The sequence below is a fragment of the Aulonocara sp. 'chitande type north' Nkhata Bay genome, linkage group LG10 (genome assembly GCF_057382095.1).
Source record: "Aulonocara sp. 'chitande type north' Nkhata Bay isolate Kocher_YH1m ecotype deep benthic linkage group LG10, A_spYH_male_GT1.1, whole genome shotgun sequence".
NCBI lineage: Eukaryota > Metazoa > Chordata > Actinopteri > Cichliformes > Cichlidae > Aulonocara > Aulonocara sp. 'chitande type north' Nkhata Bay.
The window spans coordinates 29,691,241-29,704,660 of NC_141353.1; the positions used below are offsets into that span (position 1 = coordinate 29,691,241).

A 13,420-nucleotide genomic window follows, 5' to 3' on the forward strand; every position below is an offset into this window, starting at 1 on the left:
TGCCCATTGCATGGTATGGCCTCAAACACAAAGAGTGAAATGTTACAATTAACCCCATAGTCTGGGTTAGTTGTAACATATCCTGGGGTGAAATGTAACACAATGAAATAAGGGTACTGACAAAACATTAACATGTAATCTTTGTTTATTCAACACATGAATGCACTTAGAGCCATTTATGTAGCTCTGTGTGTGTGTGACAGAATGCAGAAATCTAGCTTTTGAACATATTCCAACCCCCCAAAAAAGACAAATTATGGAATTTTCTGCAACTGAATATTTCATTAATTTTGGTTGGTCTTCCTTGAGTTTGGCCTCATTGGCTCAGTGGGCATTATAACCTACAACTCTTGCACCAATTTTGAACATAACAATGAAGCTGAAAAATTGTAGTTGTTCACCAGCATCGCAATTCCATTACTTTTTATCATGGCTTACCTTGGTGTGGTTTGCAAAGTGCTTCAGAAAGATGAGGAAATCTGTTTCTTGCACCCATCCTGATTTATTTCCACTACCAGTACTTCCTACTGGTCCATCTCTGACACAGTGGTCTGCATAATGTGTGTGTGGGAACACAAACAGTGGAGGAATTGTGTTGCCAATGGCATTAACCGCATATACAAAAGCGACCAGTGAACCTCTCTCTGCTGATGCCGTTGCCCCAACTTGTTTAATATAAGTTAAAGTAATAGTGTGGTAAGTTGTAACATCTGCATTATTGTTACAACTAACCCAGACTGTTGCTGTTACAACTGACCCAGACTCCTATAGCCATGAACTAGCTAACATTACAGCCAACGGCTAAAACATTAGCACTAAAGACCTACACAGAATATATCCCCATAGACATACAAATAACATAATTTAAGTTTGATGAGTTTAACTGCAAAGCAGATAATGCTATTAAACATTGAAATAAAGTAGAAAAACTTACTTTTTGGCATACAAATTACTTTTTTTCATGTTAAATTGTCTGTGTTTGACAAAATGTGCTGATTTTTCACATGTGATAGCAGAACTGAGTTGGGCATGCACAGGATGAGTCACATCATTTGAAACTTAGCCCTGACTGGAGAAATTGGAAGTGTTACAACTGACCCACGTTACAACTATCCCCGGTCTCCCCTACTTTTTTCAAATAAATTAATTAACAATAACATCTCAATACATTTGCTGTTTTTATTCAAATAGAATACATACACACCAAAATATTTTTGATTGTTTGCTGTGCTCTGTATCTTTACATCTGTATTTGTCTTGGACTGAGAACCACCACAGTACAATATCATTTGGGTTTCGTATTGCTAAGTCTTCTTTACGTCCTGTAAGTTGTGAGGTGGGGCTTCCATGGGTTGGACTTCTATCCCTTATTGGATTTTGATCTGGGGAATTTGGAGGCCAAGTCAACACCTCAAACTGGATACTGCCGTTGCCTTCAAACTATTCCTGAACCATTTCACTTTGTGGCAGGGTGCATTATCCTCCTGAAAGAGGCCACAGCCATCAGGGAGTGCAGGTTCCATGAAGAGGTGTACATGGTCTGGAACAATGCTTAGGTAGGAGGTACATGTCAAAGTAACATCCACATATAGGTGCAATGGTGACAAGATAATCAGTGCTGTTCACGTCACCTGTCAGTGGTCATAATGTTATGCCTGATCAGTATGCTTCCATGTTACTGTTTACTAATTAAGGTCATGACATAGTTAAGGACTCTTGTTCTGGTTAAACTGAATACATAACCAGATCAACTTTCCTATATCATGTGCAAAATTATAGCACGTGCCATATTTCCACATCATATTTCACACACACACATTCTTGTTAAATTACATTCACCAGCCACTTTATTAGGTGCACTTTGCTAGAACCCAACTGAACTCCCCTTTGCTTTCAGAATTCAAGGCAGAAACATTCCTTTAAGACTTTGGGTCATATTAACATGATTAGCATCACATAATTGCTGAAAATATTTTGGCTGCACATCCCTGATGCAAATCTCCTGTTCCACCACATCCCAAAGGTACAGTACTTTATCAATTGAGATTTGATGACTGAATTCTGACCCTACCAGTCTTCTATTCTCCCATTTTTGTGAGCCTATATGAACTCTAGCCTCCAGTGGCACAGTGCTGTCTTCTACTGCTGTACCCCATCTGCTTCAAGGTCTGATGTGCTTTGCTCTTCTGTATACCTTGGTTGTAACAAGAGGTTATTTGAGTAACTGTTCTTATCATCTGGAAGCAGATATCTGATATCAGTGGGGCATTTTCTCCCACGAAGGTTCCACTCACTTAATATTTGTTTTTTGGACTCTGTAAACCTTTTGCTGGTTGTGTGGAAAACAAATCTCAGGAAATCAGCATTTCCTGAAATACTCAGATCAGCCCACGAGAGACCAGCAACCATGTGGTGTTTAACATCCCTTAAATCACCCTTCTTCCCTACTCTGATGCTGGGTTTGAACTTGGTTGTCCTGACCCTGTCTACATCCCTAAATGGGTTGAGTTGCTGTCATGTGCTTGGCTGATTGGATACTTCCGCAGATGGGAACAAATATACCTAAACAAGAGGACAGTGAGTGCATAATCAAGAGATAGAATATCCACACATCATTTGTCTAATGCAGGACTGAGATAGACTTACATGTTTTCATTTCTGTAAAATCATTTTAAAGTAAAGTAACTGAGAAAAGACAAGAACAAAGAAAATTTCAAAAAATATTTTAATAGTAAAAAAGTAAAACTCTGGGTGCAAGAAAGCCATGATGCAGTTTGTAGATTGCCAAATGACATGAGTATAAAAACTGTAACAGCACCAGAGGAGACAACTAAATGAGCTAAGTCATTTGTCTGCATGCAGCCATGTAACTCAGAGGAATGTAAAACTGTAGACTGTAGAGGTGAAGAAACAACAAAAACAAAACATGAAATATGGTGACATTTTATGAAACAAAAAAGAAAACAAACAAAAATCAATAATCAAACAATAAACAGCAGCGGGAGTGAAAGTTGACTTCAACTGACCCACCCTCTTTAACCCCTTTTCTCTGTTTATTAAATAAAGGAGAAAACCGCAAAAATAAATCTTACAGGGGACTTATTATGCTTTCCTTTTGTCTGTGATGATATTCTGTTAATATGCTCAAATTAAAAATAACTAAAGTCTAAATTAAGGCTCTGTTTATCAGAGGAGGTACTCCTAACATGGTCATCCCAGGTACACTACAAAGACTCTGAATACAGAAGCTCCGCCTACCAGTTGTTAGAACTTTGTTTCTGAGGGGCAGCCAATCAGAAGAAAATTGGCTTAAATGGGGAGGAGCCTAAACACTTTGTTTTAGACAGTGGATGAAGTGAAGGGCTGTGCTATTCAGTTCAATCCAATTTCATTTATACAGCATTGTGCTAACGCCCACAATAAGATTTTAAAAAAGGATGATTCTGAACTGTGGATCACACCAAGCTAAAGAATAAAGATATGGAACTGAAAATAGACACAATAGGTCCTTTTTGTAAAACTCTGACAACTTCAAGGGAAGCAACAGGCAATATTCTATAAAAATGCTACAGCATTAATGAAAATGTGGCAATACAACTGTAGGACCCTAGATGCAGTCTGATTTCTTGTGCTTAAAATGTATACTTTTATTCTGATAGTCTGGTGCAGACAGGAAGTTTGGCAAGAAGAGAGTGGAGCCACACGGTTTTTTGACCTCTCAATCTCTCTTCATCTATTTTGAACTGAGCACACACAGGTAGTCTCTGGCTTAGTGCATAAAAGCTCAACTTCTGTAACAATATTGAAGTAAAAAGAGTAAAACTGGCCTTTATCCACTGACCTACAGTAGGGGAAAAAAGATGTCATTCTTCAGTCATGGTGTATCGTTGGCTGTGAGTGTCTCGGTTCTCTGAGTGTCATTGTCTGCAGACAGCAGCAGCTGGTCTGAGGAGCTTTGAGCCTCGGGGTCATCAGATGCTTCAGTAGGCTCTTCGGGTAAAACTGAGTATGTTGGGACAGCGTTGAACATGATAAAACCCACGGTGATGACGACAAATGAGACGATGTACAGGGCTGAAAACTGAGACACACAACAGGGACACAGATTAACGCTAGAGGATTTTGTTCATGTGTGAGGCCTTTTTTGCTTATACCTCCACTGTCATTAATCAAATGGAGTTGTTGTGGGCAGTGTAGTATTTCAGGTGTACGTCCTCTCCTGTTGTAATCCACCTGCTACAGTTAAACAACTATGATCTACCTTGTGTACTTTGTGGTTGGGTTTTGACTTCAGACCGTTTCTGCATTGTTCTGAACTAAAAACAGTTCTAGGAGGTCAAAACTTTCCAAAAGAAAAAAACCCATTTAAAAACCAAGCAACAGTAACAAGAACACAAAATTCTTCTTCTGTCAAATCCTAGCCAACCTTCACATATCCATTAACCCTCCCCGGGTTGACTGGCAGCCTATTGTCATGTGAAAAAGTCAATTTTTGCTGTTTATTGGTTTTTATGCAAGTTGAAATGCCTTCTTTTTTGCAAGTCTTGTCAAGTCAACTTTAGAATAAATCTTACAGAAAATCTTCATCAGCTGATCACACTTCTACTACCCTGTGTAACGTATCGAATCCTTAAGGAGCTATGGGGATGACAGGGTTTGCTGATGCATAATGGATGATACAGGGATCTTGACCATCCTCTGCATCATTTACTGGGCATGCTGCTTGAACATTTTCTCTAACGTCAGCCTTAGACTTACTGCCACAAGGTCAGATACAGGAAATCATTACCCCCTTATTTAAATGCACTCCTAGCATTTATTTTACTGAACAATATACCTATTTGATTTTCTAAATATTTCTCACTGGTCATGTGCCTGTCATCTTGTTTTTCATGCTCTAGTAGGAACCAACTGGTTCAGCACAAAATAAATATTTTAACTAACCAAATAAATCATTTGCATTTCCTGCTGCTGCGAGACAAGGCAGAGCTATCGCTCATTTCTCTCATTAAGGACTGACATGCATACATACAGACATCACAAACTCACCTTGTACATGAAGAGAAAGAGGCCACAGAAGAGGCTGAAGAGGTCAGCAGTGAGCAGAGAGAGGTTCACTGCTGTGGCGCTCGTCATCTTCACCACTACAGGCATGAAGCTGTATAAAGCGTACATGCACAAGGTGTAGACTACAAACAGCATGGCTGCAGAACACAATAAACAGATTTGAGTGAGAGGCAGTGGAGTGATATTAAAATCAGAGACGCTTCTATAAATGTGATTATGTTGCAGTTTAATATGACAGTACAGAAAGTGAACTCACAGATGTGAACGTCCCACTTGATTTCTCCTACTGCACGTGTTTCCAGCACAACTCTGCAACAATAAGCAACAAGTTAAAATGATGAGGGAACATCATTAATAAAGGGTATTGCATCACAATTAGGTACTATTAGGTATTACATGATTAAAAAAATATTTGTTTGCATTTGAACTCATTATACATGAGTAAAGGTTGAGCAACCAAAACTGGCTCCTGAAGGTCCTTATATGTAAGATATCATATCATCATGTTGCCTAGCAACCACTTACCAGCGGCCTAAAATGACCTGTTTGTAGCTTCATGTATTAAGAAGAGGATGATTTTGATTTCTGTTTAACTTTCAAAACACTTAATATATATCCACAAAATCTTCAGTATGTGTAGTATATTGTGACATCATTGTGTTACCTAGCAACCACCTATCGACTGACTAAAACCACCAAAAACCCACATTTTTCCTGTTTCTTTGTTTGTTTTATTAATTTGTTTTATTCACGTTAACACTGGTGCTAGCCTTGGTCATCCTCAAATCCTCCATATTCATACATATACCCACAACCTAAATTTAAATAAAGCTCAACAAGCAAGGTCTTCTCACACAGATATCACTGAAATTCATAGAAAGTATAAGAAAAAAAGATGCTAAAATCACAATCATAATCTCAAAATTTTCCATTTTCCAACTATTCTTGTTAACATCTTCTATAGTGTCTATCATGGTCTCATCTATGTGTTTTTGCTCTCGCCTTCTTATTGTTCTGAAACCAGATTAAAATTTTAAAACACAAGTTGCTAGCAAATAAGCAAACTGTGGGTAATTCTCATTTCTGACTCTTGGAATGACTTAAATTCATAAAATGGATTTAATGTTTTAAATGAGCGACCCAGTCCAAAAATAATCAAAGTGTTTGTGAAGGTCAGGTCCTTTGCTTGTCTAAGATCTGAGGAAAGACCCAAAGGATTTTGAAACACAGCTATCGCCCCCTGCTGGCTGTTAAAAGGAATTCAGGTTTAAGACACATCTGGTTCATCTATTAAACAATGTGGGCTGGCAGAGAGCTGTGATGTATATTATCTGATGGCAAAAAAGTGACATTATTCACATTATATTAATGATATTAGCACATTAATAGTGGCTCAACAATAGTCATTACTCTGTAACAACAGTACAGAACAATACTACCTGCTGTGTCAGTGGTGCAGAAAAACACAATATCTTACAGTTGTACACCGCTGATGAGAGTCCCAAACAGGCCCATCATGCCCAGGAATTCAACTCTGCTCAGGTTCTTCACTGTGTGCTCCTGGCACATGTTGGATATGGCGTAGAGGACGGCACTGAGCAGGACCAACCCATCGCCCAACAGTACATCACTGGCTGCACAGAGAGAAAGAGACAGTTAGTATAAGACACAGGCACAATTCCAATTTAATTCAGTTCAATTCATACCAACATCTGCCTCTCAGACACTGAGGAATTATTTAATATGAACCTACACTGACTGTGTTACGAATCTTTTACAGTGATAAATGTATTTTTGCCTGTTTGTTTGTTTTTAGTCAGATGAGGATACTGGCTGTCTGAATGCCTTCATGCATCAAGAGGATAAACAAAAAAGTCTGACATTAACTTTGACTGAGGAAAATGTTCTTACTGGATCCCTGGTCTCTTCCAGCCAGAATGTCAGCTCCTACCATGGCCCCCACCCCCAACAAACACACTGCTACAGCTACAAAGTGGATCACCCGATATCGAGTCTTCAGGAAAAACCAAGAAAGTAACATCAGCACCGGGATCACAAAGCAGTCCAGCAGCTGAAACACACACAGTGACAAACAGGCGTTAACATGAGGGCAAAAGACATGTTGCACTTCATGCAAGCCAGCTTGTTCCTCACAAACAGACCTCTTTAGTATAACCTCCTACCATGTGAAGTCAGCCAAACTTGACTAAAAAATAGTCAAGTTCGGCTGTAAACCCAGAGTGTTTTTTACACCAAGATGGGAGAATTTTACTGAGAAAGTGAGAAACACCATACGTTCACATAGTAGCACCTGTTTTATGTCCCTCTTTGAGTCTATAGAGTATCATTACATACAAAATAAACATTGCACTTATTTCAACAAGACTTCAAACTAGCAGCTAAGACAATAAGCTCATCAGGAGAGCAGCATCAGGCTCGCCCCCTGCTGCCCAGTGAAGTGTTTTGGTTAACCAAACTATACATGTGTTCAAAGCAAAGTCAGGAGAAGAGTCTTTACTGACAACACTCTTTTGTTACCTGTATACTTGTCAGCGTGGTAAACTGGTACGCCTTCACTACTGCGTAGTTCGCCTCAACGTCTGCTATAGCCATCCCCAAATACTTCCACCAGTTGGTTTTTAAAATCTGTAGGATGTTCCTGTCACCTGAAGAAACACATCAGACTGAATTCAAATGGTCCATAAGACCCTTTAAACATCTAAACACTGCTTTACACATACATTTGGTGATCTGAACAAACTGTGAATCATTAACTCCTTTGTGCTATTTTCTGCTCCTTTGATCTTATTTTACTCACTGTTCAAAGGATATTATAAACAAAGGGAATTAAATTAAGCTTCCTTTTAGAGGAGTTGATGCTGTGCTGTGTTATAACCTGGATAATGTTCATTTATTTGCATTCAAATAGTGGTTACGTGATACGATTATGACGTCAACGTGATTCTGCTCCATTGCTAAATATTTTGTATCCATTTGTAATTAATTAATGTGTATATGTAAACAGTTTATGTTTACGATAAAAGATGGATTTTCAGAATAAGAGCTCTAGTACTAATATTTGTTTCTGTCCGCTAATATGCTTATAGTGAGCAACATGAGGACAATTAATCATCACATAACACTGCAGCTTCTGTGAACTCTGCACAGAATTTTAGTTTATTGCCTATTGTCCTTTTACCTTGTTTTGTGCTATATTACAAGGATGGAAGCTCGGATGACACAAGTCTTAAATAATGAGGCGATCTCTGTGAGCCAGACGCTCAGACTTAACCTTGTTTTTTCTGCTCTTTATGAGATCAGTGAGAGCAGATAATATGATACTATAGATTTTCAGGCACAGAAGTCACAATCATCTGTGGTTCAAACCTTCTGCTTGCGATAGGCAGACAATCAGAAGAAAGTTGTGTTGAAGGGGGAGGAGCTTAAACAGCTTGTTTCAGACAGAGGATGATCTAAGAGGCGGCACCAAGTACCTTATAAAATCTTTTTTTTTTTCCTTTTGGCTGCTCCCTTTAGGGGTCATCACAGTGGATCATCTGCCTCCATCTCATCCTATCCTAAACGCCTCCTCTGTCACATCAACCCTCTGTACGCAAAAAGGAGGAGGACATGAGGGGCTGATGTGACAGAGAAGGATTATTTTTTAACAGTGAATCAGGCAAAGCTACTCCAAAAATAAAAGCATGGAGCTGGAAATGAGGTTAATACTGTACATCTCCTTTAAAGTTCACTCTTGTGGTCTCACCACTATTCCTTTTCCCGCTAAATCAGCTTACTTTACCATAAATTTGCAGGTTCATCAGTATGATTGATGCTACAGAGAAACATTTACTTATTGTGACTCACTGAGAGCAGCCAGAATGTCAAATATCCTGAGAGCATGACAGTCTGACCTGTGCGGGTGCTGAGGTGTGTTGTGTAGGTGAACAGCAGGAGGGCGTAGTTGAGGAAGCTCTGCAGCATGGGTGTCTCCACTTTGGCATGAGTCAGGTACTCACAGCTGACTGCTGTCCCACATATCAGCAGTGACAGGACCTGACCCATGAGTATAGTCTTCAGCAGACTCCTGGTAAGTGAAGAACACGAATCATGCATCAAAAGAAAAACACTGTCGTGAATGTCATGATGATATTCCAACTTGCAATTTGCTTAGGGACATCTAACCGAATATTGGTAGGGGTGGATGCATATATTTGTATATTCAGCTGTATGTGCACTCTTGACACTGTGTGGTTTAGAGAAAATCCCAAATAAATAAACACTTGTGCACCTGATTTTTTGTTTTTACAGTCATTAAATATGTATGCTGTTCAACCATTCAACTCATTCAACCATTCGACTCTTGAAAAAATGTGGATGTAAGTTCTCTAGTTCTTTTACAACCCTGGTGATTCCACGCCTGTTACATTCACTGATACAACATACATTACAGTAGCTAAAAACGAGATTTACACATCTAGATTTGTGCTCACCACGTGAAAACATCTCTCAGGTTGTATCTGTGCAAACCACAGCCAATCTTCATTTTCCCACACAATCTCTCCTCCACGGGCCCCTCCATCTCTCTAAGAGCTAAACATAAAGACATAAAGACATGGACACCGAGCAAGATTAAAAGCTGGAAGAAAAATAATTGGGAATTAGTGTCTTTCGCTTTCAGTATCTTCATCAGACTGCCCAAGCAGAGCATGACACCTAATCTCCAAAGGACTGAGGTTAATGTACAAACACATTGCATGAAGTGATTAAAACCGGTTATATATATATATATATTTCGTTACGAGCTTTGTGTACACTGGAGGCGTCGACGCTGATAGGTTTACTATTACATGCTTTAGTTAGAAAATAAATATCCCGAATTGTAGTGTAGCTCGTAATGATTCGTAATACGTACTTAGTTACGTTAAAGCAGGTATAAATAATTAGTAGCAAGTACAGAAATATTAAACTTAAACTTTTCAAATGGAGTTTGGTGAACCTTGCGTCATTTATTACACTCCATTAGCTAAACAGCTAACAAAACAGCGAATTAATCCATGAATGTAAATGAATATGAATAAAACATACATTTTGACGTTCAATTTTGTGGTGACATCCTCCAGCTGTGATGATTTCATGTTTATTCAGGAAGAAAAAAATCTTCGTCCACGCGGAAACACCTCTCAACCAGGATGAACAGGACTAACCTCGTGTTCGCGTAGGACCGCCCCTTACGCTCTGATTGGTTGCAACGAATTCTAGGTGACGTGTGCACAGTGCAGTCAAACTTATTAAGCTGATAAAGAGGATAATTACAGTTAGTTTAGTCAGAAAAAAATAACACAAAACGTATTTTATTAGGGATGAATTATTGTTATTAGTATATTTGTACAAATTGCTCATTGATGCTTTGGCAGTGTTGTTTACGGAAACTTTCATGCTTATAAAGTCCTACTTGCTGATCGCGTACTTGTGGCATGCGGTGTGGAGATCTGCCTTTCTGATTTTTCTGATGGGCTAGCACTGCATCTCTATGCCTTGTTCCCGAGTTCCACATAATGTTCCACATTTTTTGCAGAAGTCAGCATGTGAGTCTAACAACACACACTTTATGTTTTTAAAAAGTTGCTGATCCGAAAAAACCAAAGAGGAAATAACCAGACAGACGAGCAGACAAAAGTAGGCTACTAGCAGAGGCTAGAAACAGAGATTATATTTCTTCCGTATTAGCCTCTCTTCATTTGCTTCCTCTTAAAACCCTTTTAAGATAAGATAAGATAAGATAACCTTTATTACAGGTTCCCACACGTGTGGGAAATTTGTTTTGTTACAGCAGTGGACAGTGCAAAGTTGCATAGAAAAATTTGAGAAAAAACACTGGAATAATATATCTATGAGATACTGTACACAATAGAATAGAATAAAATAAAATACAATATACAATGGAATAAAATAGAATACAAATGCTATATACAATTGAGTATAATACAACAATGCGAGAAAAAAGTATTGCACTTAGTGTTATTGCTATTACACATGTGTGGATGTGTGTGTTTGATCAGTTGAAGTCTTTGTTGTGAGTCCGACAGCAGTAGGGAGGAAAGACCTGCGAAATCTCTCCAATCCTTCTCCTCACATAAAAGCCCCGAATTGGTCCATATACCCTAAAGTATATATAGTACTTTAGTATAGTATCATTTTATCCCAATAGAGCACTTTACTCTCAGCCTGAAGGCTTACTTGTGGTTCCTAGCATTTGTAAAAGTAGAATGGGAGGCAGAGTCTTCAGCTGTCAGGCTCCTCTGGTGTGGAAGGAGATCCTAATTTGGATTCTGGAGACAGACACTCTTCCCATGGCTTCCTATGTCCCCTGGCCATTCCGCTGCTGCGTGGCATTATCCCTCATCCTGAAAGACTTGGGGTATTGTTATCAGAAGAAAAGTCTGTGAATGCAAGACATGTTTAACTAGACCATTGACAAGTAGCAAGGTCCTGCAAGATATGTCTTCTGGCAAGACAGGAAAGGAAAGGAAAGCAAAGGAAGGGAAAGGAAAGGAGAGGAAGGGAGCTCTTCTACTCCACTGTCACCAAATGCTGCTGAAAAGTTCAAGTTCAGGTTTCAGGTTTTATTGTTATGTCCAGATAAACAGTGTAGCTACATTTACCCATAATGAAATACTTTGGCTCGTGCTCCTCAGTTTTGCATGACCATATAGAAAGTGTGCAGTTATATTAAGAAGAAAATAACATGAAAATAGCAGTAATAATAATAATAATGATAATAATAATAATACAAGAGAGAAAAAGTATTAATATTTAGAGTATTTAAGACAAGTTGGTATTTAAAGTTTGTGCAAAAGTATTTACCGGTTGTGCAAAAACTTGTGCAATGAGCATTTAAGTGGCATTTTTTGAAGTGACAGTGTGTAGAGCCCTGTAATTGTAGTGAGTGTGTAATGGTGTGTAAAGAGTGTCAGCAGTTCAAAAGCCTGATGGCTTGTGGGTAAAAACTGTTTCTGTGTCTGCTAGTGCAGGTCTGGATGCTCCTGAACTGCCTGCCAGACGGCAGAAGTGTGAAAAGTCTGTGGCTGGGATCAGAGAGGATCCGCTGTGTCTTCCTCATGCAGCACTGTCTATAGAGATCCTGCATGGCTGGCAGTTCAGTCCTGGTGATGCGCTGTGCTAATCTCACCACCCTCTGCAGAGCTTTGCTGTACAGGGCATTACAGTTGCCATACCAGGTGGTGATGCAGCCAGTCAGAATAATTTCAATGGTAATGGTTTCGATAGAAGTTTGTTAGTATTCTGGAGTTCATCTGAATCTTCTCAGGCGCCGCAGGAAGAAGAGCTGCTGTCTTGCTGCTTTTGTGATCACAGCAACATTGTGTGACCAACTCAGATCCAAATCAAGGGATTGATTTTAGGGTTCTCACTTTGTAATATAAAGTAACTCCAGGCAGTTGTTGCAAATTGGAATTTTGGAATTGAAATACATTTGAGGTGAACAGAAATACACTAACCCAAAAGTTTCTACCTCCAGTATATGCAGCAATGTGTTTATTAGAGTGGTGAACATTTCGCCTGTGATTCTTCCTGTTTTCTCATTATTTTCCCGCTTCATTTGTAGGCTATAATTAATATAAAACATTTGTAGACAACACAGAAGTTTGTATAAAAAGTAATGTTTTATCGCTATTAGCGGGTTTGTTTATTCATGAGGTATGCAGCAAATGTTTAATTGGTCATATTTCCTATATGGTCACCAGAGTGGAGAAAGTATTATACAGTAACAGTATAATGTGTCTAAGTACAGGATAGGAAATGTCCCCAGCACTTCACTTTATAAATCAAACCTACATTCTTACTCAAAGAATGTAGGTTTGATTTCTCCAAGCTTTTCTTTTTTCCTCAGGATGATCTTGTCATGGAAAAATCCCAGCAGTGACTGAGCAAAATTCCCATTTTTATTAATGTTGTTGTACTTCTCTCCTCTCTCCCTCATGTCATGCAGGGAAGGAATGATAATAAAGACCATGCTGACAGTGAAACAATAACTGGCCCTGAGACTGTACAAACATTTTCCTATCTCCAGTTCTGCACTCAGTGTGATATGTGGCAAATGTTTCCTTTTACTTTTCCTACATATCATTTACAAGGCAGTGAAAGTGAAGTAAAACAGCAGAGGTAGTGCTATGTGGTTCAGTATGGCAGAAAATACCTTCTAATGTCTCTGATTAGCTGTATTTGTTATACATTATTGTACAGGAACCATTTTTTTTTTGTGGTTTATTAGTCCTAAATGCATAAATTCTGTAAATCCTATAAGGTTTAGAGAACTAAAAAGAAACTTCAG

The 13,420-nt window shown here is 38.8% G+C and overlaps 1 protein-coding gene across 1 annotated transcript; it reads right to left on the reverse strand.

The window, feature by feature from the left end:
• Positions 1–2,706: 2,706 nt before the first annotated feature.
• On the reverse strand, positions 2,707–10,290 carry slc35f2 (solute carrier family 35 member F2). Its single transcript, XM_086309448.1, has 9 exons — positions 10,156–10,290; positions 9,561–9,660; positions 8,982–9,154; positions 7,606–7,733; positions 6,979–7,138; positions 6,545–6,701; positions 5,324–5,376; positions 5,050–5,204; positions 2,707–4,081 (listed from the first exon to the last, which is right to left on the reverse strand). Exons 2-9 carry the CDS (start codon positions 9,647–9,649, stop codon positions 3,875–3,877), a joined length of 1,122 nt encoding a protein of 373 aa, XP_086165574.1. The 5' UTR covers positions 9,650–9,660; positions 10,156–10,290; the 3' UTR covers positions 2,707–3,874.
• Between the last annotated feature and the right edge of the window lie 3,130 nt (positions 10,291–13,420).